This window comes from Pan troglodytes, chromosome 10, assembly GCF_028858775.2.
Source record: "Pan troglodytes isolate AG18354 chromosome 10, NHGRI_mPanTro3-v2.0_pri, whole genome shotgun sequence".
NCBI classification, from domain to species: domain Eukaryota; kingdom Metazoa; phylum Chordata; class Mammalia; order Primates; family Hominidae; genus Pan; species Pan troglodytes.
This window is the reverse complement of record NC_072408.2, coordinates 92,612,590-92,639,217: the sequence shown is the minus strand read 5'-3', so window position 1 is coordinate 92,639,217 and position 26,628 is coordinate 92,612,590. Positions and strand designations below refer to the sequence as shown.

Here is a 26,628-nt window from a genome sequence, read left to right as displayed (position 1 = left end):
AGCAATTTCCAACTCTGCTATCCTCAGCTTTCAACTACATTCACAGTATTGCTGTCCCTAGATCCTTATACTTCTGCTCATTGTTCCTGGAATTCTTTCCTGAGAACTCTGATTGCCTCTTTTTGATAATTGATACCCCTATTCAAATGTCACCTCCTTGGGGAAGACTGTCCTAAGCACTTTAAGTAAAATAGACCGCCCTTCTTCCAGGTCGTTTTCTATTCCTTTGCCCCATGTAATTTTCTTCATAGCATTTACTGTGATTTGATATTACATTAGTTACATATTCATGTCAGCATTCTTGTCTTCTTTGTTTATTACTATATCCTTAGTATCTTCAGGTGTGTCTGGCATATAGTTGGCATGAAATAAACAGTTGTTAATGAAAAAGAATGACGATTTTTCCATTTTGTACTATTTTTAACTCTATGATTTCACTATTGCTACCTATGCTTTAATTAAAATAGCCTCAGATTTCTTGAATGAAAGTTTGCTCTTCCCAGAGCACACTAGGAAATAAAAAGATAATTAAGATTCTTTCCATGGTTTTTATATTTTTCTTGCATTATATCTTCTTTTTTTTTTTTTTTTTGAGATGGAGTCTCACGCTGTTGCCCAGGCTGGAGTGCAGTGGCACAATCTCCACTCCCTGCAACCACCGCCTCCTGGATTAAAGCAATTCTCCTGCCTCAGCCTCCTGAGTAGCTGGAATTACAGGTGTCCATCACCACATCTGGCTAATTTTTGTATTTTTAGTAGAGATGGGGTTTATCCATGTTGGCCAGGCTGGTCTCAAGCTCCTGACCTCAGGTGATCCACCCGCCTCGGCCTGCGAAAGTGCTGGGATTACAGGCGTGAGCCACCACACCCGGCCAATCTTCTGACTCTTATTCTCAACTTAAAAATGCTTCTCTCGGCCAGGCGCAGTGGCTCACGCCTGTAATCCCAGCACTTTGGGAGGCCGAGACGGGTGGATCACAAGGTCAGGAGATCGAGACCATCCTGGCTAACATGGTGAAACCCCGTCTGTACTAAAAATACAAAAAAAAATTAGCCGGGCCTGGTGGCAGGTGCCTGTAGTCCCAGCTACTGGAGAGGCTGAGGCAGGAGAATGGCGTGAACCCGGGAAGCGGAGCTTGCAATGAGCTGAGACCGCACCACTGCACTCCAGCCTGGGCGACAGAAAAAAAATGCCTCTCTCATTAAGGGTAAAAATCTAGAAAGCATATTAATGTTAAACCATCTTTCTGAGTTTACACAGGCAATGACAGAAATATAATGTGCTTTTGTTTTTCTTTCAGATCTCCAACTAAAGACATGGATTCAGAAGAGAAGGAAATTGTGGTTTGGGTTTGCCAAGAAGAGAAGCTTGTCTGTGGGCTGACTAAACGCACCACCTCTGCTGATGTCATCCAGGCTTTGCTTGAGGAACATGAGGCTACGTTTGGAGAGAAACGATTTCTTCTGGGGAAGCCCAGTGATTACTGCATCATAGAGAAGTGGAGAGGCTCCGAAAGGGTTCTTCCTCCACTAACTAGAATCCTGAAGCTTTGGAAAGCGTGGGGAGATGAGCAGCCCAATATGCAATTTGTTTTGGTTAAAGCAGATGCTTTTCTTCCAGTTCCTTTGTGGCGGACAGCTGAAGCCAAATTAGTGCAAAACACAGAAAAATTGTGGGAGCTCAGCCCAGCAAACTACATGAAGACTTTACCACCAGATAAACAAAAAAGAATAGTCAGGAAAACTTTCCGGAAACTGGCTAAAATTAAGCAGGACACAGTTTCTCATGATCGAGATAATATGGAGACATTAGTTCATCTGATCATTTCCCAGGACCATACTATTCATCAGCAAGTCAAGAGAATGAAAGAGCTGGATCTGGAAATTGAAAAGTGTGAAGCTAAGTTCCATCTTGATCGAGTAGAAAATGATGGAGAAAACTATGTTCAGGATGCATATTTAATGCCCAGTTTCAGTGAAGTTGAGCAAAATCTAGACTTGCAGTATGAGGAAAACCAGACTCTGGAGGACCTGAGCGAAAGTGATGGAATTGAACAGCTGGAAGAACGACTGAAATATTACCGAATACTCATTGATAAGCTCTCTGCTGAAATAGAAAAAGAGGTAAAAAGTGTTTGCATTGATATAAATGAAGATGCGGAAGGGGAAGCTGCAAGTGAACTGGAAAGCTCTAATTTAGAGAGTGTTAAGTGTGATTTGGAGAAAAGCATGAGAGCTGGTTTGAAAATTCACTCTCATTTGAGTGGCATCCAGAAAGAGATTAAATACAGTGACTCATTGCTTCAGATGAAAGCAAAAGAATATGAACTCCTGGCCAAGGAATTCAATTCACTTCACATTAGCAACAAAGATGGGTGCCAGTTAAAGGAAAACAGAGCGAAGGAATCTGAGGTTCCCAGTAGCAATGGGGAGATTCCTCCCTTTACTCAAAGAGTATTTAGCAATTACACAAATGACACAGACTCGGACACTGGTATCAGTTCTAACCACAGTCAGGACTCCGAAACAACAGTAGGAGATGTGGTGCTGTTGTCAACATAGTTCCAATGGCTCCTTTCTGACCTGCTTTCATGTTTTAATGTTTGTTTAATTTAATAGGAAACCTCATTTTAAATATAACACTCAAAAAATGTAAATCATATTGTAGTATTCAATAGTTAATAAAAACTAGAGAAATGTATTGTTTCTGATGTGAAATTTCCAAAGGAACTTTAATTATTGCAAGTTCAAGCAATGAACTATTTATCACGAATGCAGCACAAATAGCTTGTCGTTGTAGAACACAGAAATAATTTGATGGGAATCATATGATAGTCTTCCTTAGCATCTGTGGAAAACGATTTACATAAACTTTAAAAGCAATCCTCAATATCAGACAGTCCAAATATTCAAACATGAAGAAGTAGAATTAAAATGTGCTGTAATATATATTTTTCCAACACTGTATAATTGGAATTTTTAAATCTGTAAAGTATATGGGAGCTACTGTGTTGTAACTGCATTAATTCAAAGTTTGGTTCTTTTAATTGATCCTTGATAATACAAGGTATCATGTATATCACTTCCTGAACCCTTCTACCTGTTGAGGCCTATGAAACAGGCTGCTGTTGGGACATGTATAAATACTGGCAGGGAATCAGACACGTATAGGGTACAGATGAGGCAGGGCCAAGTGCTGCGTACAAACAGCAATTTTTATAAAGAAGCCTCAATTTATTAAGAGCTATGTGTGGATGTTTGCTATCTGGCAATTCAGATCTCCTGACCAAACCCATGTTCATTCACTGAGTGAGGTATAGTGTGGGTTACAGAGAAAATCAGTCATAGTGTTATTTGTTTATGTCCTATCTACAAAAGTTGCAATGATGGAATTTGGAACCCTTCTGTGGATAAAATAGAATCTGCTATAATTATTAGCATTTTGTCTCTGAACCTACAGAGAGGAGACCACATGGACAAAAGACTTATTCTGCTATGCTATAACTCAGATTGTCTTATTTCTTCATCTAAAGTGCTTAAAAGAAACTTAGTTCCTAAAAAAGTACCAGCAAAATCCCAAACACACTAGTAAGAATCCAAGAAATTGAAGGGATTATTTAGGTCTCATCTTGACTGACAATCATTATTATGGCCTACTATGCTTGTGTTTTAATTAGAAATGTGCTTTCTTCTCTCTCCCTTCTTTGCTTACTTTCTTCTTATTTGCCTTCCTGTCTGCCTTACTTCCTCTCTTTTCCTGCCTTCATCTCTCCTTCTCCCGTCTTCTTTTTTTCCTTTGCTTCCTTCCTGCCAATGAACACATGATGCAATCATAATGAAATAATTATTTTTTATTGTACTGTTAACTGAATACTGCTGCAGTTTATTTTTATTTAGCTGATATCTTTCCTGTGTGTCACTGCACATGTAAGTAGAAATATTATTTTACTGAGTTTTAATATGTGGACATTGGTTAAGGGTCCCAATCCTTCTCATTTCTTCTCTTTTATTCTTTTGCATACTTTTAGTGCAGGTTCTAACTCAGTTTTCTTATTGTTTTACTTTCAAAATTTGAAAAGTATTTAATTTTTTAAAGCAACTTTATTGTTAACTCATTTAAAAAAATATATTGTTCCTTAAATTTTCTTAACATATTTGTTTGTTCCTGCCTTCTCCTGTCTTTTAACTCATCTTTGGGAAGACATTTAGAATTTTCTGATTGTTTCAGTTTCGTGAGCATTTATACTATCATTTCTTGTACCAAAATAGATATTTTCAGGTCTTATTTCAAGTTGGCTGGTAAGAAAAATAGAAATTTCCATTCTATGGAAAAATACAGTGATAAAGAGTAATAATTCTGACATCGGTTACATTTTTTTAAAAAAGATAAAATTGAATAGTCATCTGTGAAAGGAAAGTTCACCTGACTAAGAGTCCATAAAATTATTCAACAATATAAGCCACTGACATATTCATTGTTCACTAATGGGGATCAAATTCAGAAGATCATCATAAATGATAAACCCATTGTATCATTTTCCTACAGTGGAAGTCATCTCTTTGAATTATTCTTATCTTTAGTGAGAAAATACTGAAAGAACATGCTTATCTATTTGACTAATTATCTGAATTCAAAAGAGGTTCTGATAAGAAGTAGGCCTGGAGAGATAATTTCATCTTAGAAACTTTGAATTAACTTCTGCTTTTATACAGTTAAGCACAGTAATGCATTTAAGGCTCAATTCTTCTACATTTTACAGTAAATAATGTTTGTAAGTCTCAGAAAGTAGTACCATTGCTTTTTAAATTCATTTCAGAATTTCCATTTGCTCATTAGTTATACAAATGTATTTGTGCGTTTGATCACTACAATCATTAAGTTTTAATCCTTCATCAGCTACCATGGTGAACCTCTTAATTTACAGTTACATGTTAATATATTAACACAAATAGAAGTACTGAAATACAATGCCCTCATGTCTGGATACTGAACTATTTGTTATTAAATTAAGTGAGAATTGGAATTATAAGTATAGAACTTGATAGAAAGTGTAATGTTATTATCTATAGAAACGTTAAAGTATAAATTCTTGAGTAACCTGACAGGTTAACTATGAAATTGCCATATGCAGCTAGAAGAAACAAACCAAAGCTGACTATTCTTAATTTGTGTAACAGGACCTAGATTCATCCTTGGTCATCCTTCCACTTGGAATTCTCCTTTTTCTCCTTCTGTAATGCTCTGAAATCTTACCCTTTCCACAGTCTTTTTAATGTGCTAGCTCTTCTATGATATACGTTTGTTCCATTCAATTAGTTGGAATCTCATCTCTGAACCCAGAAATATTTTAGAGGTACTTCTCATAAGAAGCATTTTTATTCTGGCTTACGCTATATATATTTATGCACTTACCTAATTCCCCTCCTTCAATGAATTCTTTTTTTTTTTTCTTGAGACGGAGTCTCACTGTGTAGCCCAGGCTGGAGTGCAGTGGCACGATCTTGGCTCACTGCAAGCTCCGCCTCCCGGGTTCACGCCATTCTCCTGCCTCAGCCTCCTGAGTAGCTGGGACTACAGGCGCCCGCCACCACGCCAGGCTAATTTTTTTAGTAGAGACGGGGTTTCACCGTGTTAGCCAGGATGGTCTCGATGTCCTGACCTTGTGATCCACCCGTCTCGGCCTCCCAAAGTGCTGGGATTACAGGCGTGAGCCACCGTGCCCGACCAATGAATTCTTATTAAATTACTTTATCATCTGTCTTGTTAGCCTTACTCTTTCCTATTAACTTCTTTGCCCCCTGCTCCCTTTTTGAATTGAGTGGCTAAATTTTAGAGGTTTGTAGCTTTTGTGTGTGTGTGTGTGTGTTTTATAGATGGTAAATGATGCTTGTACATTTTGTACATGAATGAATATGTATTTTAACAGACTTAAAACATTAACAGCAATTGACCTTATACATTTTGGGAAAGAAAAATTAAATCTTCATGCTACTATGATTTTTTAAAATGTGGCATCAATGTTTATTTTTAATAATAGTATTACTGACTTAATAAAGCCCAAATGTCTCTTTAAGCTGATTTAATGGTTATATTATAGAATTTTTTATTTCATTGTGTGCTTATGAGAAAAAACATATTTTAGAGTTGGGTTTTAAATGGTAGATACAGAAAGTAACTTTAAAATATCCTAAACAAAATATCTATTTCATTTTTCTTCTTAAGTAAAATAACAACACCTCATTAGTGTGTAGAAGCTATTCTAATCCATTAAAATTTTATTTTTATATTTATTTAAATATCTACTGTACATGACAAAATATATTTCTGTGGCTGCCTTTTATAATTATTTTCCAAGTAGACATAATCTACTTAAAACATATTTTTCTAGTGACAAAGAAATACATTTTATCCTGATATATAGTTTTTAAATACTAGGCTATTTCTTTTCATACTGCCTGATTGGTTTAATAAACATGATGTGACAAATATTAAGTATATATCATTTTATCATGTTGTAACTGATCCAAAATAATAAAAGAAATAATTATACCTTTCTTGTGATATTGTTTTGGGTGGTCTTTTATTTGGCTATATTAAAAATAAATCTTCTTTCAGGTTGAATTATATAATTGCTATCCTTTTTTTTTTTTTTTTTTTTTTGAGACAGAGTCTAGCTTTGTCACCCAGGCTGGAGTGCAGTGGTGCGATCTCGGCTCACTGCAACCTCTGCCTCCCGGGTTGGGTTCAAGCAATTGTCGAGTCTCAGCCTCCCGAGTAGCTGAGGCTACAGGCACCCACTACCACGCTTGGTAATTTCTTTTGTATTTTAGTAGAGACGGGCTTTCACCATGTTGCCCAAGATGGTCTCGAACTCCTGAGCTCAGGCAATTTGCCCCCTTGGCCTTCTAAACTGCTAGGATTACAGGCATGAGCCACCATACCCGACCATGAATTATATAATTGCTAATATAATGCACAATTTATTTTAAGATTAGTTATTTCATGAAAACGTAAATATACAGGAAGTAAGATTGAACAAAACTATTTATTAGGTTTTATACATATTTCTTCCAATTTATTGTGGAAGAATATGCAGACTCTTCCTCATATTTTTCTTACATAACTCCTTACTCATTCTGAGATGTGGTTATTCTGGAGATGGCCCTATATTGTTCATATAGAGATTCCTTACTGTGTTTGATAGCAGCAGGGAAACTCATTGTATCAATTATAATAATTTATTTAACTAATCCCCTCCTTATAGGCATTTGGATGTTTTCTGAAAATTTACTATTATAAACAACGTCATTCCATCAATGCATTTCTGTAAGACTAGATTGCCAGATGTAGGAATATTGGCTTAAAGGGTAACAGAGGCATTTTCAAATTTAATAAACATTGACAATTGATCTTTATAAAAATTAATCTTTTACTACCCAAGTTGTTAATGTACTCTTCCCACCCACAGAGTATGCTATTTGTCTTTTAATTTATCTTAAAGCAAAAAATTAAGTTATATAGTTGAATGTATGGATAAGTAACTCGTAAAGTGTTTTTTGGTCATTTTTAAACAGGCCTTCACACTGCATGATAAATAATTTTTAAAATAATTTTTGAAATAATTTCTCTGATGCTTCTTTAGAGTGTATTCATGCTTTAGTTGTAAACTTTCAACCATCTGAAATTAAGTTCGTTACATGCTTAAACTTATGGAGATAATTGAATCTTGTTTAGGTAATTACAAGTTATTCCACATTATTTGCCAAATAACGTTGTGCCACTGTTTTTAAATACCCCCTTTATTGTGAACCATATTCTGGTACATATTTTGAATCTATTTTTGGATTTTTTCTGCCATCCCATTGATTTGGCTGTGTATTCACGTTCAAGAGCTACATAATTTGAATTATTGTGACTTTATAATCCTTTTAAGATTTGGTATATTTTAATTATTTATATATTCCTATTACTCGTGTTTGTTTTAAAAAATTTTCCTGTTCTTTATAAATTTTGCAATATTTATAATCATCTTGCACAGCTACAAAAATAGTCTGTTGGTATTTTAAATTGAGAGCGTGCTAAATTTATGTATACATTTAGGGAAAACTGACTACTTTAATATTGAGACTTACTGTCTGAGAGCCTTATGTGTTTCCTTTTGTTCAAGTCTTCAATTGTGTCCCTCAGCAGGATTTAAAACTTTATTCTCTTCTTGCACAAGCAATATAAGATTTATTTCTGAATTTCATACCTTTTGTGTTACTGTCATAAATTAGGTTTGTTTCTCCTCATTAAATTATTCAACTGATAATTGTCTTCATCCAGGTTAAAATTTGGAAATTCCCTACTGATTGCTTGTTTTAAGCCCTCACTTCAGAACTATATTTTATCTACTGAATTCAATAATTTCACTGAATATAGTGGATTAATAGTACATTAATTCTTTACAGTGCATTCATGCTTTAGTTTTAAACTTTCAACCACATATTCAAATGATTCTTGCTCTCATGCATGTAGACTTTCTTTCTTACATTATTTTGTATACCAGCAAAGTGAATTGAAAAAGTTAGGAAATTCTCTGAAATTTCAAACAAACAACTATCCTTACCCTAGAAAAACAAATTAACTGACTAACAAAATTAAGATCAAAACACATTTGAATGCAAAGAAGTCTAAGATTTTTACTAATTTGCATAGGATAGAATACCTAAATTTAATTAGTAATATTTGTAATGGCCATGACATAAATAAAAATAGAATGTCTAGTAATATTGTATCATTAGTCCACTTAGGAACTTTATGAGGCTACGAAATGAATGTTTGCATAAGAAAAATGCTTAACCTGCAGAGTTTCTCAGCTGTGGCATTATTGGCATTTTGGCAGGAGAGTTTTTTGTCTGCTAGACTCTCCCATTAACTGAAAAACATTTAGCACACCAGGATGCCTCCTACAAACTGGCAATGGTACTGCTATATACTGGGACAAGCAAAATTGTCTTCGTCTAACCCCTCCTCTCATCCCTAATGTTTCCAAGCATTCCCTAGAGGCTAGTATTGTCCTTGGTTGCAAATAATGAAGTCTTACGGGAGTTCAATTATTGTTATAATAAAATACCACTTATCTTTTAAAAATAAAATTAAAAGAAGAGTCAATGACATGAGCTTGGTATATTAAGTACAAATGCACAGAACAATCTGCTTAAAACAAAGGAAGGAGGGCCTTAGTAGATCAAGCCCAATAATAATTTACGAAACTGAGACATAAGCATAAAGATGGGAGACAATTTAGGTTTTTTTCTTGAATGATGATTGACATCATCCTCATTTGCCAGGAATTCAACAGCCCAAGTTGATTTCAAAGTCTACAGAATCTTGTTAATATGCTTCCATAGGTATGGTGCTTCAGAAAGTGCTAATCAAATGATCAGATATTGAAACAGTTGTCTTAGCACAAGTATTCTATAATTTCTGCTAGGATGAAATAAAAGTTCCAAAAGACTTAATTTGGGAAGAATATTTTTCTTCAGTTTTGTTTAATTCATACCTATAGGGGTAGTTAATGATAAATTAAAACACTAATTATTATTCTGAGATGAGAAAATGTTGCTTACAAGTTACTACTTAAAAATTCAAGCAACGGCCAAACAGAAAAGAAGACTAGAGGTTAGAGAACAAGTAGCAGTCATAAATACTAAATACGTCTATAAGGCCAGGTGTTGTGGTTCACACCTGTAATCCCAGTGCTTTGGGAGTCTGAGGCAGGAGGATTGCTTGAGGCCAGGGGTTTGAGACCAGCCAGGCCAACATAGAGAGACCCTGTCTCTACAAAACAAACAAAAAATCAAGACTAAATATGTCTATAATGACTCTGGTCTGTAAGTATCAGAATTTTAGGTATTTAGTTCTCATTTTCTCAGCATTGTTAGAGTTTATGCATTTCTATCATGTAACAGCCCCACCATTCCTATTATTGAAGAACTTTCCATTTGAAAATAAAGTGAATGAAATGGCCTTCCTTGATAAGTAAACCCCTAGATTTACTTACGGCAATTGGTGTAACATATTGGAAAATAATTTGGAAATAATAGTATAGATCAACAATTCACAGCTTTCAATCAGCATTCCTACAATTCATAATAAGTAGAGGGAAAATATTCCAAAATTTGTGAAAACATATATGCATGAAAGTATTTGTCTTAGCTTTATGCATAACAGCAAATTAAAATCCTGATAATACAGGAGGTGTTAAGTAGGTTCTCGGGTATTATTAGAATAAGTTCAGATTACTGAAATTTATAAATATTAATATTTCTCATTATAAGAATACAATAGTAAAATCTAGTTTAAAAGGAATTATTTCACAAATGCCTGTAAACAAACTATGTTAAAAATAAAAACTGCATACCTAAAAGCAAATCCATATGAAATTGGAAATGCAAAATTTTTCTGCAAGTTTTTGTTTTAACTTGATGATTTTAGGGATGACATATTTCTTTTCCACTATAAATATATTTCAAAATACAGGATCTTTATAATTTAAAAACTTTAAAAGTGTTTCCTATATATAATATTCTTCTAACTTTCTTGTTTCTTTGCTGAGGCTCTTTAAAGGCTTTTTTGAACATCAAACAGCTGCAGCGTAATGGGTAATGTCAAAGTCAACTAACTGAGAACTGGAAACCTGAAGGCTGTAAACAATTTGAATTCTAGGATGTCAGATTCCAACCTAGAAAATAATTTAAAATAAAAAAATTAAAAAGCTAAATTAGATAACCTTTAAGGTTTTCAACTTGGTCAAATTATATTGAATAATTCCTTCAATAGATTTGGTATGTGCACAACAAATATTAGGTGTTTATTTATTGCACTTGGCTCTATTTATTTTATTTTATTCTTTATAGAACCACCTTAAGAAGAGGTTAAAGTAGCCTACTAATTGAAAAAGGAGGGAGTTAAAACTCAAAACTCTGCTTCTCCTGATATGTTCACTCTTATCTCTCATTTCTTTCCAGATTAGTTAGGGTGGGGCTGTAGGGTTGTTATTATTGGCCATGATAGACAAAAGAGTCATGATTATGTTAGCTAAACAATGTATGGCTAGGGAAAAAAGAACATCATTTGTGTTTCCAGAACAGAAAAAGCTATTCTGTAAATAGAGGTGGAGAGAATAGTAACTTGTATTATTTATTTTAATATCTCTAGTGTCCAACAGAGATTGGAACCTAATATTTGCCAATACATGTTAATAAAATTAGATATGTAACAAAAGGGCAAGCATAGTGCCTGGAACTTTATAGTTATTCTATAAATGTTAACTCTTGTTATTGTAAGTAATGAAAGAAAAGTTAAATGTCTAGTAAGGGTAAAATATTGCTTACATACTTTATTTGAAATGAACACCACTTCCTCTCTTTCCTGTTTCCATCACTCAGGGCAAATACATTGGTACTTATACAGATATAAAATCAAGGTATGGCTTTTCGACTTCAAATACTATTTTTGAAGTTTTAAAATTTATTCTAGGCTGGGAACAGTGGCTCACGCCTGTAATCTCAGCATCTTAGGAGGCTGAAGCAGGCAGATGACGAGGTCAGGAGTTCAAGACCATTCTGGCGAATATGGTGAAACCCTGTCTCTACTAAAAAAAAAAAAAAATACAAACATTAGCTAGGCTTGGTGGCATGCGCCTGTAGTCCCAGCTACTCTGGAGGCTGAGGCAGAAGAATCGCTTGAACCCAGGAGACGGAAGTTGCAGTGAGCTGATATCGCACCACTGCACTACAGCCTGGGCGACAGGGTGAGATTTCATCTCAACAACAACAACAAAAAATTATTCTAAGTAGCATTTGTCATATCCCAGACAAGGGAACAGAAAAGTTTTATACATTTTCAGAACTGAAGCTAAGATTTTGAAATATTTGTTAGTATCCTGTGAAATTTGCAAGTCACTGTTCTCAAGTAAGTTCAGGTGCATGGCATGGTGATTGGTAATAATTGTTTTGCTTTCCAAGTACAAATCTTATCACAAAACCTCTAAATTACCTTAGACGGAAAGAGCCCGAAGATGGATATCAAAGCTACATATCCCTCTTTTAGCATCCACGCATACCACCCCACTCCTGAAGTAATCGTCCAAAAAATTATAAAATACCAAAATGTCAAATAATGTGAGGAACAGCAGTTTCACAAAGGATGAGGGTGGTAATGGTAACTGGGGTTTATCATTCAAAAGTAAGACAGACTAAGGAGGAAAATATCCTGCATTGGAGATTTAAATTTAGGTCAAGCCAAGTCATGAGTCTTTTGGAGGTAATTCCCAAACCTGTTTCCACAACAAACTCACAAAAAGTACTTGTTAAAAATGCAGATTCCTGAACTTCACCCTGGTGAATTTGATTGAGGTGGTCTGGATTGCAGCCCTAACTTTTGTGATTTTAAAATCTAGCCAAATGATTCTAAAGAAATGGCATTAGAGTGTGGTTTATTAACTCACAGCAGAGCTGATGACTAAACACTTTACCAAGCTAAATGAAGGGATGTGGAGAGAAGCATTCCTAAAGTGATGCATAGAGCTCATTGACTTGGAAGAAACATAAAAAGCACTAGGTCCCAAGCCAAGGGTAATTGGGAAACAGAAATGTATTAAAGGGCTGATCCGGAGACTCCAGGTGCCCAAAGGTTATTGTCTCTTTTTCAAATAGTGCCTAATCTAAGATGAAAATGATGGAATAAATTAGACTACTGTGGGAACTCCTGTTATCATATAAGTACTGCAGATATTTTTTATGTGTCTTACACTATTTTCCTGAAATATGACATTAACAGGGCTTGTATATTAGTTAATTGTCCAAAAGTGTCGTTTTTCTTGGCTCAAATTAAAAGTAATTTATTCTAAAAATAATTAAGACAAGTCTCCTTTAAGAAGCCGGACATATTTGGTTCAAATTTGGGTTCAAGCCCTAGTTACTTGCATGATTTTAATCAAATTATTCAACTATTCTGTTCATGAAGTTCTTCAACTGGAAAATTGTGATAATAATAATGCCTAACTTTTTGGAATGCTTTAAAGATAGGAGATGTAGCATGAAAAATACTCAGCATCTCACCTTGTATAGAGTAGACTCTTATTATTATAGCAACCATTATTAGTCCAATATTTTCTTGATTTTATAATGAAGGATGCATCACTATACATATGTCAAAAATATGTAAGTGCCCATCAGTTTGAACAGTAGGTTTTGCTGCAGTTTCTGCTCTTAGCTCTTGGGGATTATTTACAGGGTAACTATCTGTTCATTCTACTGTTATTTCATTTGAGTATTTATGCAACTTTCACTCCATCATAAAAGTTTATTTAATATATTTTACTACAGTCCATCATTGAAATAAAAATTTGTATGTGGATAGGAAGAGAACAAAAACAGAGCTATGAGATCAGCTATAACACAAGCATTATAAGCAATGTATGTGTTCTTCCTTGAAGGATGACCACATTTATACTTAATTTGGGGCAATAGCCAAAAGTTTTCTAATACCTGATAAGACAGATAAAGTTGCACTGTATATGGTCATTGAAAAGATTTTCTATTCACAAAACAGGCTGAGCAATTAAAGGCAGTAGAAACATCCAAGTACCCCAGAATAGACCACAGAATTTTCCTTTTTTTTTTTTTTTTTTTTTTTTTTTTTTGAGACGGAGTCTCGCTCTGTCACCCAGGCTGGAGTGCAGTGGTGGTGCAATCTCGGCTCACTGCAAGCTCCGCCTCCTGGGTTCACGCCATTCTCCTGCCTCAGCCTCCCGAGTAGCTGGGACTACAGGCGCCCGCCACCACGCCAGGCTAATTTTTTTGTATTTTTAGTAGAGACGGGGTTTCACCGTGTTAGCCAGGATGGTCTCGATCTCCTGACCTCGTGATCCGCCCGTCTCGGCCTCCCAAAGTGCTGGGATTACAGGCATGAGCCACTGCGCCCAGCCAGACCACAGAATTTTCAAAGTTAAGAGAGGTTGATGTAACTTATGTATTATAAAGACTATCACTCAGGTATCAAATGACAATTTGTCAAAAAAAAAAATCTGCTTTATTTTTAGAAAAAAATCATTTTTCCAGTAATGCTTAATTATGTTGAGGAATCAAGTTATGGCCAAGGAGAATTGCAGATTGTTATATTCCATGTTTTTCTCAAAATAAAGAAATAAAGGTCGTAAATATTTGTTATGAAAACCAATATTTTATATGCATATGAATTAATCATAATTCTCAATGCTTAAAAGTAATATAGAACAACTTATAAATTCTTAATGAGAACACTTAGACTTAAATTGCTAATATAACATAGAAAAAAGGTACATGATTGTTGGCTAAAAATACTACAGCATGTATTTCTTTTATTCTTCAAAAACTGTTTTTAGAAAAACTGTATTATTATAAGTATAGTACAGATACCTTATTATTAAACACATATTTTATAATAGATAACATCGAGTGTCACATCAAAACTTCAATTTCCAAAAAATGCAAAAGATTGTAACAAAAAAATTATTGTGTAAATCTATCAATCAGGGAAAAATTTAAATTGCTATGCAAAGGAAAACTTGCTACGGCAAGTGTAAAAATTTGTCTCAGTGGTTTGTGTTGTTTTGTCTTGGTACTCTGTGTAAGTAATTATTTTTGTTTATTTGAAAAAAATTGCTTAAGAAACCACAGTGGAGTAGAGGATTCAAATTTTAACAAACGGATGTAAAATTTAAAAAAGTGATCAAAAATGAAAAATAACCCTGCAATATTGAGTTTTGAGACTTATAAAGTGATAGTAAGCAGGTGGCTCCTAGTGAGAAGTTAGCAATGGATTTTGAGGTCATACATTTGAATTGAATTGTTCCTTTTCTGAGCTTTACTTGAGTCATTATCCTCAAACCTCACTAGCATTCTTTTCATGCAAAAGTATTGTTTTATAATATTTTGGAGAATAAAAAAGATTCCACGTCCACCTATCAGAAAAAAGTGGAGTTGAGAGAAGCTGGGGAAAGTAACATGCTGAGCAGAAAACAAATCATAATATGGGAGAACCCAGTTAATGGTTAGAAGTGGTATGTGTACTATAATCATTAAAAATATAGTGTCCTGTATTATTTTTATTTTTCTTGTTTGTATGTGGAGGTTGTAATTGCCATTTAGGCAAACAAACTTTTAAAGGCATCTGGTGTGCATTTAATTAACTCTACTGTTCACAATGGGCTGTTCGTGTGAAAGATATATAACGCAGTTATCTAGTCTCTTTTGTTGCATCCTTCCTTTTTGCTTCTCCTACAGAATGTCACATACAATATACCTGTTTATTAGTTAGATACAAAGTTCTTCATTGATAAGCCCAGGGAAAAGTAAATATTAATATGAATTTAAAGATTTATTCTATAGTCTTGGAAATATATCTAATAATTAGAATTATTATTAGAAAAATGTATTAAATCAATGTTTCATATGAAGTGTTTATCTTCAACATGAAATACACTAAATATTACCACTATTTGTAACAAGAGCTTTCAAAGACTCTCCTAAATATTCTTTCTAAAAGTATTTCAATGAAATAACTTACTATTTGAGGATTGTTTTAACAACTACAAAACACAGATAACTTAAAGTCTTCATGATTCTATGATATTAAGCAGCACCAATAATTTTGTATCTAATAGGGGCATATTTGCTAAGAATTTGGTAAACAAAATTTTAAATGTCATTTTTTAAAAAATTATACTTTAAGTTCTAGGGTACATGTGCATAACGTGCAGGTTTGTTAAATATGTGTACATGTGCCATGGTGGTGTGCTGCACCCATTAACTCGTCATTTACCTTAGGTATATCTCCTACTGCTATCCCTCCCCACTCCCCCCACCCCACAACAGGCCCCAGTGTGTGATGTTCCCCTTCCTGTGTCCAAGTGTTCTCATTGTTCAATTCCCACCTATGAGTGAGAACATGTGGTGTTTGGTTTTTTGTCCTTGTGATAGTTTGCTGAGAATGATGGTTTCCAGCTTCATCCATGTCCCTACAAAGGACATGAACTCATCCTTTTTTATGGCTGCATAGTATTCCATGGTGTATATGTGCCGCATTTTCTTAATCCAGTCTATCATTGATGGACATTTGGGTTGGTTCCAAGTCTATTGAATAACGCCACAACAAACATATGTGTGCATGTGTCTTTATAGCAGCATGATTTATAATCATTTGGGTATATACCCAGTAATGGGATAGCTGGGTCAAATGGTATTTCTAGTTCTAGATCTTTGAGGAATCGCCACACTGTCTTCCACAATGGTTGAACTAGTTTACAGTCCCACCAACAGTGTAAAAGTGTTCCTATTTCTCCACATCCTCTCTAGCACCTGTTATTTCTTGACTTTTAATGATCGCCATTCTAACTGGTGTGAGATGGTATCTCATTGTGGTTTTGATTTCCATTTCTCTGATGGCCAGTGATGATGAGCATTTTTTCATGTGTGTTTTGGCTGCATAAATGTCTTCTTTTGAGAAGTGTCTGTTCATATCCTTCGCCCATTTGTTGATGGGGTTGTTTGTTTTTTTCTTCTAAATTTGTTTGAGTTCATTGTAGATTCTGGATATTAGCCCTTTGTCAGATGAGTAGATTGCAAAAATTTTTTCCCATTCTGTATGTTGCCTGTTCACTCTGATAGTAGTTTCTTTTGCTGTGCAGAAGCTCTTTAGTTTAATTAGATCCCATTTGTCAATTTTGGCTTTTTTGCTATTGTTTTTGGTGTTTTAGACATGAAGTCCTTGCCCATGCCTATGTCCTGGATGGTATTGCCTAGGTTTTCTTCTAGGGTTTTTATGGCTTTAGGTCGAACATTTAAGTCTTTAATCCATCTTGAATTAATTTTTGTATAAGGTGTAAGGAAGGGATCCAGTTTCAGCTTTCTACATATGGCTAGCCAGTTTTCCCAGCACCATTTATTAAATAGGGAATCCTTTCCCCATTTCTTGTTTTTGTCAGGTTTGTCAAAGATCAGATGGTTGTAGATGTGTGTTATTATTTCTGAGGGCTCTGTTCTGTTCCATTTGTCTATATCTCTGTTTTGGTAACAGTACTATGCTGTTTTGGATACTGTAGCCTTGTAGTGTAGTTTGAAGTCAGGTAGCGTGATGCCTCCAGCTTTGTTCTTTTGGCTTAGGATTGACTTGGCGATGCAGGCTCTTTTTTGGTTCCATATGAACTTTAAAGTAGTTTTTTCCAATTCTGTGAAGAAAGTCATTGGTAGCTTGATGGGGATGGCATTGAATCTATAAATTAATTTGGGCAGTATGGCCATTTTCACGATATTGATTCTTCCTACCCATGAGCATGGAATATTCTTCCATTTGTTTGTGTCTTCTTTTATTTCGTTGAGCAGTGTTTTGTAGTTCTCCTTAAGGAGGTCCTTCACATCCTTTTTAAGTTGGATTCCTAGGTATTTTATTCTCTTTGAAACAATTGTGAACGGGAGTTCACTCATGGTTTGGCTCTCTGTTAGTCTGTTATTGTTGTATAAGAATGCTTGTGATTTTTGCACATTGATTTTGTATCCTGAGACTTTGCTGAAGTTGCTTATCAGCTTAGGAGATTTTGGGCTGAGACAATGGGGTTTTCTAGATATATAATCATGTCATCTGCAAACAGGGACAATTTGACTTCTTCTTTTCCTAATTGAATACCCTTTATTTCTTTCTCCTGCCTGACTGCCCTGGCCAGAACTTCCAACGCTATGTTGAATAGGAGTGGTGAGAGAGGGCATCCCTGTCTTGTGCCAGTTTTCAAAGGGAATGCTTCCAGTTTTTACCAATTCAGTATGTTATTGGCTGTGGGTCTGCATAAATAGCTCTGATTATTTTGAGATACGTCCCATCAATACCTAATTTATTGAGAGTTTTTAGCAGGAAGGGCTGTTGAATTTTGTCAAAGGCCTTTTCTGCATCTATTGAGATAATCATGTGGTTCTTGTCTTTGGTTCTGTTTATATGCTGCATTACTTTTATTGATTTGCATATGTTGAACCAGCCTTGCATCCCAGGAATGAAGCCCACTTGATCATGGTAGATAAGCTTTTTGATGTACTGCTGGATTCGGTTTGCCAGTATTTTGTTGAGGATTTTTGCAACGATGTTCATCAGGGATGTTGGTCTAAAATTCTCTTTTTTTTGGTTGTGTCTCTGCCAGACTTTGGTATCAGGATGATGCTGGCCTCATAAAATGAGTTAGGGAGGATTTCCTCTTTTTCTATTGATTGGAAGAGTTTCAGAAGAAATGGTACCAGCTCCTCCTTGTACCTCTGGTAGAACTCGGCCGTGAATCCGTCCGGTCCTGGACTTTTTTTGGTTTGTAAGCTATTAATTATTGCCTCAATTTCAGAGCCTGTTATTTGTCTATTCAGAGATTCAACTTCTTCCTGGTTTAGTCTTGGGAGAGTGTATGTGTCCAGGAATTTATCCATTTCTTCTAGATTTTCTAGTTTATTTGCATAGAGGTGTTTATAGTATTCTCTGATGGTAGTTTGTATTTCTGTGGGATCTGTGGTGATATCCCCTTTATCACTTTTTATTGCATCTATTTGATTCTTCTCTCTTTTCTTCTTTATTAGTCTTGCTAGTGGTCTATCAATTTTGTTGATCTTTTCAAAAAACCAGCTCCTGGATTCATTGATTTTTTGAAGCGTTTTTTGTGTCTCTATCTCCTTCAGTTCTGGTCTGATCTTAAGTTATTTCTTGCCTTCTGCTAGCTTTTGAATGTGTTTGTTCTTGTTTCTCTAGTTCTTTTCATTGTGATGCTAGGGTGTCAGTTTTAGATCTTTCCTGCTTTCTCTTGTGGGCATTTAGTGCTATAAACTTCCCTCTACACACTGCTTTAAATGTGTCCCTGAGATTCTGGTATGTGGTGTCTTTGTTCTCGTTGGTTTCAAAAAACATCTTTATTTCTGCCTTCATTTTGATATGTACCCAGTAGTCATTCAGGAGCAGGTTGTTCAGTTTCCATGTAGTTGAGCGGTTTTGAGTGAGTTTCTTAATCCTGAGTTCTAGTTTGATTGCACTGTGGTCTGATAGTTTGTTATAATTTCTGTTCTTTTACATTTGCTGAGGAGTGCTTTACTTCCAGCTATGTGGTCAATTTTGCAATAAGTGTGATGTGGTGCTGAGAAGAATGTATATTCTGTTGATTTTAGGGGGGAGAGTTCTGTAGATGTCTATTAGGTCTGCTTGGTGCAGAGCTGAGTTTAATTCCTGGATATCCTTGTTAACTTTCTGTCTTGTTGATCTGTCTAATGTTGACAGTGGGGTGTTAAAGTCTCCCGTTATTATTGTGTGGGAGTCTAAGTCTCTTTGTAGGTCTCTAAGGACTTGCTTTATGAATCTGGGTGCTCCTGTATTGGGTGCATATATATTTAGGATAGTTAGCTCTTCTTGTTGAACTGATCCCTTTACCATTATGTAATGGCCTTCTTTGTCTTTTTTGATCTTTGTTGGTTTAAAGTCTGTTTTATCAGAGACTAGGATTGCAGCCCCTGCCTTTTTTGGTTTTCCATTTGCTTAGTAGATCTTCCTCCATCCCTTTATTTTGAGCCTATGTGTGTCTCTGCATGTGAGATGGGTCTCCTCAATACAGCACACTAATGGGTCTTAACTCTTTATCCAATTTGCGTCTGTGTCTTTTAATTGGAGCATTTAGCCTATTTACATTTAAGGTTAATATTGTTATGTGTGAATCTGATGCTGTCATTATGATGTTAGCTGGTTATTTTGCTCATTAGTTGATGCAGTTTCTTCCTAGCATCAATGGTCTTTACAGTTTGGCATGTTTTTGCAGTGGCTGGTAGCGGTTGTTCCTTTCCATGTTTAGTGCTTCCTTCAGGAGCTCTTGTGGGGCAGGCTTGGTGGTGACAAAATGTCTCAGCATTTGCTTGTCTATAAAGTATTTTATTTCTCCTTCACTTATTTAGCTTAGTTTGGCTGGATATGAAATTCTGGGTTAAAAATTCTTTTCTTTAAGAATGTTGAATATTGGCCCCCACTCTCTTCTGGCTTGTAGAGTTTCTGCCGAGAGATCCACTGTTAGTCTGATGGGCTTCCCTTTGTGGGTAACCCGACCTTTCTCTCTGGCTGCCCTTAACATTTTTTCCTTCATTTCAACTTTGGTGAATCTGACAAATATGTGTCTTGGAGTTGCTCTTCTCGAGGAGTATCTTTGTGGTGTTCTCTGTATTTCCTGAATTTGAATGTTGGCCTGCCTTGATAGGTTGGGGAAGTTCTCCTGGATAATATCCTGCAGATTGTTTTCCAACTTGGTTCCATTCTCCCCATCACTTTCAGGTACACCAATCAGACGTAGATTTGGTCTTTTCACATAGTCCCATATTTCTTGGAGGCTCTGATCATTTCTTTTTACTCTTTTTTCTCTAAACTTCTCTTATCACTTCATTTCATTCATTTGATCTTCAATCACTGATACCCTTACTTCCAGTTGATCAAATTGGCTACTGAAGCTTGTGCATTTGTCACGTAGTTCTCATGCCATGGTTTTCAGCTCCATCAGGTCATTTAAGGACTTCTCTACACTAGTTATTCTAGTTAGCCATTCGTCTAATCTTTTTTCATGGTTTTTAGCTTCTTTGCGATGGGTTCGAACTTCCTCCTTTAGCTCGGAGAAGTTTGATCGTCTGAAGCCTTCTTCTCTCAACTTGTCAAAGTCATTCTCCTTACAGCTTTGTTCCATTGTTGGCGAGGAGCTTCGTTCCTTTGGAGGGGGAGAGGCACTCTGATTTTTAGAATTTTCAGTTTTTCTGCTCTGTTTTTTCCCCATCTTTGTGGTTTTATCTACCTTTGGTCTTTGATGATGGTGACATACAGATGGGGTTTTAATGTGGATGTCCTTTCTGTTTGTTAGTTTTCCTTCTAACAGTCAGGACCCTCAGCTGGAGGTCTGTTGGAGTTTGCTGGAGGTCCACTCCAGACCCTGTTTGCCTGGGTATCAGCAGCAGAGGCTGCAGAACAGCTAATATTGGTGAACAGCAAATGTTGCTGCCTGATCATTCCTCTGGAAGTTTCATCTCAGAGGAGTACCCGGCCGTGTGAGGTGTCAGTCTGCCCCTACTGGGGGGTGCCTCCCAGTTAGGCTACTCGGGGGTCAGTGACCCACTTGAGGAGGCAGTCAGTCCATTCTCAGATCTCAAACTCCATGCTGGGAGAACCACTACTTGCTTCAAAGCTAATAGACAGGGACATTTAAATCTGCAGAGGTTTCTGCTGCCTTTTGTTTGGCTATGCCCTGCCCCCAGAGGTGGAGTCTACAGAGGCAGGCAGGCCTCCTTGAGCTGCGGTGGGCTCCACCCAGTTTGAGCTTTCCGGCGGCTTTGTTTACCCACTCAAGCCTCAGCAATGGCGGGTGCCCCTCCCCCAGCCTCGCTGCTGCCTTGCAGTTTGATCTCAGACTGCTGTGCTAGCAATGAGCGGGGCTCCATGGGCGTGGGAACCTCTTAGCCAGGCGTAGGATATAATCTCCTGGTATGCCGTTTGCTAAGACCATTGGAAAAGCACAGTGTTAGGGTGGGAGTGACCTGATTTTCCAGGTGCCGTCTGTCTCGGCTTTGCTTGGCTAGGAAAGGGAATTCCCTGACCCCTTGCACTTCCAGGGTGAGGCAATGCCTTGCCCTGCTTCAGCTCATGCTTGGTGCACTGCACCCACTGTCCTGCACCCGCTGTCCAACAAGCCCCAGTAAGATGAACCCAGTACCTCAGTTGGAAATGCAGAAATCACCTGTCTTCTGCCTCACTCATGCTGGGAGCTTTAGACTGCAGCTGTTCCATCTCGGAACCTCCTAAAATGTCAATTTAACTTAACAACAATCTCCCACCGTGATTTCTTAAAAAGAAAAAACCTGATATAGGAAAAGAAATTTAAATGAAAAAGATAGAAGCAGCAAATTTCCATTCCATTTGGTAATCGTAGGAAATATTAGAACATTTATTACCTATAACACATGAGAGGAGAGCTTCAAGTGGCTTTATTTATATATCAAAAAGAAAGATAACTCCAGAGCCTGAAGAAGATGGAGGTAGTCAGATTATACAAATTTAAGCAAAACAGTTTTAAAAAGGATCAAATGGCATTTAAATTAAGATGCATTTTAGACATGGATTTTGACCTAATATATGGGGTGAGTTTCCAGAAATCTTGAGAAACATTTATAACATTTTTTAATATCTGTGAATAATCATCAATAACATTTAACCATCTTCCTCTAATATTACTTCACTTTAGTTAAGCTAGAGAGGAGGCAATTTATGACTGAACTTTGGCATGTAAGGAGTTACATTTTGAATATGGTACAGTTGGAAAGAGACTAGATCCTACCTTTATCTTAATGTATAATTTTAAAAGGATTATTTTAGCAATGAACATGTTGGATATACAAGTAATATATCATTCTTAGGTAGAAAATTACATGGCCATTATTTCACACACAAAATAATGAATTGCAATGACTGAGAATGAAGAATCCTCTAATTACTATAAAAATAAAAAATTATCTGCTTATTTTGAACTTAAAATCTTTCAGACTTTTCATACATACACAAAAAAAGCAGACTCTCATATCTAGTGAAGTTAAAGTATGTGATATGAGTTAAATATTCAAAGCCTGATGCAACAATGTGTCATTACAAACAGACTTAATAGCATTTTGTGAAGGTCTCTGTCACCATGGAAGCTCAGCTGAAACTGGCTCTGCAAGTTTTTGTCTCCACTTTATTGCACCTAATACCACCATTAGCTAGGCTCAGGGGTAGTCACTACTTTAAGCTTTACCCCACTACCTTTAATTTATAATTAGAGCCCATGCTTAGTGTTCATCATTCCTCATAGATACAAATTAAATGAGGCTTGAAGAGTGTCTGCTTTGTCCATGCTAAGTGAGTAACGAGTTTTTATGCATAATGCCAAGGAAATTTTTCTAGGTGGTTAGAACAAGAATACACAAGTCAGGAAAAGAAAACAAGAAAAAAAGATTGATGATAGCTTTCCTAAGCAATCAGTGCTCAATTGTCAAATATGTGAATCACCTGGCTGCTGCTTTCTCCTCATTTTGCCTGCATTTTGAGAGATTTAACAGTTAACTCTGTTAACCAGACATCAGTTATTCAAATTGGCCTTTTCAGAATCTCCTTAGACTCATTACTCTACCAACTACTCATATTCAATGTCTCCAAGACCTGTTAATTTTTGTCATGTATTTCTCAGAAATTCAATCTTTCTTTTATCAGAGTCTTTTTTAAGTTAGGTCTGGGAGGAATTTATAAGTTTATGTACTCCAAATCCATCATGTTACAAGATCAAAAAGAATACCAGACAACTGAAGGTTTTTAGATAGTTCATAGTGAAATTATTACTGAAATTAAGACCTTTGAACTCTCAGAGTGCTTTTTTTCTTCTTCAAGTTGCCTCAAGGAAAGTGGATTCCTCACATTTCTCTGTTAATGCAATACTTACTGTCTTAATTCTGAAAAATAATACACTCAGCTTTAGCTAAATTATAACATTTTCCTTAATTATAATATTCTCTTTCTTAGAAAAAAAAAACGCATAGAAAGTATCACATTGCCTAGGAAGAACTTGAGTCTGGAGTTTAATTCTCCTGTAACTCACACCAGGTATCCATAGAAACAACGAAGGGACAGTTGCAATATCCTATTTATCTTTGTTCAACTATCTCTTCATGCTCAGTCACTAGAAAAATGCCTACCATTGACAAATGTTTAATGAACATTGATTGAATTCAAATTCATTAGTCATTTGACAACTAGCAGCACAATTAGAAGATCTATATCTTTTCATCTGTTTCAACAAACGGTTCACATTTTCCTGTGTATCTCCTATGGGAAAATACCAGTTATTTCCAAAGTAGCAAAAAAGAAATGGATATAAATATTATAAACATTGGGCAATATTTATAGAAGCATTATTCCTTATATAGCATTAATTTTAAAATGTTTCCTTGTTGGTCTGTTGCTTTATTGCAGTGAATATATTTAAATTGCCCATGATTTATGAGCACTGACAGAAATGTACCTCATCTATGTAGAGCCTTCTTAGTGATGTCTTTGCACTACCACAATGTTTCTTCAGTGAGTGCATTTAGTCACTCCAAACTGGTGATGGAAGTGAAAGATGAGACTTCTTCTCTGTGGGAACCACATCAAGTAAATCCTATCATTCATTCATTCATTCACTCAACAAATGTTTGTTGCTAGTGGCTCTCAGTTTTTTCCATCCTTTCATCTTTAAGAGAGGAGTGACACAGGGACATTCCAGAAGTTATCTGTGAAGCTACCCTCTGGAGCATGAGTCACTGTGAGGAGTTGGCCCGCCTGTTTCCCTCACCCTACCCTTGCTACCACTCCCAAGGGACAGCATGGGAGACAGAGTTCACTCAAGGTGACAAATCTTCAAACCAATTTGTTTATTCAGGCTCTCCCAGTAATCCATTATCATAGATAATTAAGAGTTGACTGTACTCTAATTATAACAAAGACATCCTGAGGTTTCGTCTGTAACCTAGAACGCACAACTGAGGATGGGCGAGGAAGCTGAATTTGGATAGACCTGAACTTCAGGTAGCACATTTAGCAAAGAGAGTCAGAGGAGGGAGAGTAGATCATAGTATAATAAATGATATGAAAACAAAAACAATTATGACTAAGAAAACAAAATTATGGGTGGCTGTTAACAGCTCAGCTGTGGGGTCCCCACTGCCTGTGCCATGTGCTGCTTTTACTCTCAGAGTGCTACTTCCTGTTAGGCAGTGAAAGTACCGAAATTACACCTTTTATGTTCAAGCAATGGTTTGTGTAGCAGGTATTCTGCAGAATTTATAGACTGCACAACAAATGTCCTCTGTGTCTATGGGAAGCTAGTCACTTTTGACTGTACAGTGAAACCTTCTGTTGCCTGTGTTGATTAGGAGTTAAAATCCCAAAGTAACTTTCTCATCAACATGACTTGATTTTGATGGAAGCCTCCAGAAACAGAATATGAATGTTTCAATTCTACCAGCTGCATGAGGTCCTGTCCTCAACGGCATTATGCTGCCAAATACATGATAAACACATTCATGACTTGGGTAACTACTTTTTTCAAAATGCTGCACTGAAATTGGGCTGGAGGCTATAAGTGGTCTATTGCTCTGGCTCTAAGCATCACCCTTGGTGGCTTTGGAGCAGACCATTTCCACCTCAACCAGTGGCAAGAAGGCCTTGGCAAGCTCTTCAGCTTCAGTGGCCTGGAAATATGGACACTAATAGACATCTTGCTAATTGGAGTTGGCTACATTGGACCAGCAGATGGCTCTTGATACATTTAGCTGTGATTATGTGCTTTGAAGAGGAGCAATGTTTAGTAAAAGCCCTTTTGCCTGTAGGAGTTGATGCGGTGTGAGTGATGTATTTGTATATTTTTAATGTGCAGCACTTGTACTTTGATTGTCTTGATGAAGTAAAAAAGAGAAATGAAACACTGAAAAAATTAGAAGAAGAAACAGAATATTCTAAATATTGGAAGAAACACACCTACACAATATTTATAGTATATACAGTAATAATCTCACTTTAATACAGCAGTTTCTTGATGCTTTACAGAAACCTCAAAGTATATTTCATTCATGACATTGGCCAACCATCATAACTCATATGGAAGAAAGTTAAAAACAATTTACCTACATTTTAGTGATGTTGAAACTAAGACACATCAGTTATTTTTCTCCCAGCATTTCCATATGGTTAAAATTGTAGGCAGAGAATAAGATCCAGTTTTAAACCATATCTGCATTTTGATTTCCAGAAATTATGTTAATTGATTTTTTCCTTTCCTTGTTTTATTTTTTCTTCTCTCTCTCTCTCTCTCTGTCTCTCTGTGTGTGTGTGTGTGTGTGTGTTTTAATACTGGAAGTTATTTGGCTCTGTTCTTTCAGCCACAAATTAGAAGCTCCCACAAAAATCCTCCGTAATTTAGACTTGCAAAACTTTGATCTGTACTCTGAAGATTTTGTAATTTATTTAGCAAAACTCATTAAACAAATATTTGATGAGCCCTACAATGAATATAATACATGTTAAGTATGTGGTAGTAACAAAAGAAGTATGATTCAAGACGGGGCACAGTCCCTAAGAGCTTGTTGAGGAGGCAAAACACACAACCATAAAAGAGTTGAGTGAAGATGATAAAAAATAACAACACAAATTTTAGAACTATATGGAAGGAAAAATCAGGAAAGGTAGTTAACATTTTTGAGGACTAATATTTAGCTAGGAACTTTGCAATTACTATCGTATTTCAATTTCAAACTCTGAGAGAAAGATGTCATCTCAACCTTACAGGTATAAAAAAACCCAAGCAACCAACCTGAGACCAAAAGAGGATAAGAAAATTTCCCACTATAACAAGATCAGATTTGAAACTAAATCAAAGATCTTATTTTGGTCCCCGAGGGACTTGGAAAGTTGAACATAAAGAGAGAGAGAAAAAAAACAGTATAAGCAATGGGATAAAAAGATGAGTGAAGAAGCAAAAGATCTGAGGAGTCTAGACTTGT

General features: G+C 36.1%; 1 protein-coding gene and 1 pseudogene across 2 annotated transcripts in view; both read left to right on the top strand.

Annotated features, from left to right (window-relative positions):
- Nucleotides 1-11,664, top strand: part of RASSF9 (Ras association domain family member 9) — a 41,347-nt gene extending 29,683 nt beyond the window's left edge. For both annotated transcript variants that reach the window (XM_522484.6, XM_016923936.4), the window contains exon 2: nucleotides 1,302-11,664. In XM_522484.6, the coding sequence (XP_522484.2) occupies nucleotides 1,302-2,562 (1,261 nt within the window). In that variant the 3' untranslated portion in view covers nucleotides 2,563-11,664. The remainder of the gene's footprint in view (nucleotides 1-1,301) is intronic.
- A 492-nt stretch (nucleotides 11,665-12,156) lies between these two features.
- On the top strand, nucleotides 12,157-25,401 carry LOC100615727 (TM2 domain-containing protein 3-like; annotated as a pseudogene).
- Nucleotides 25,402-26,628: the final 1,227 nt, after the last annotated feature.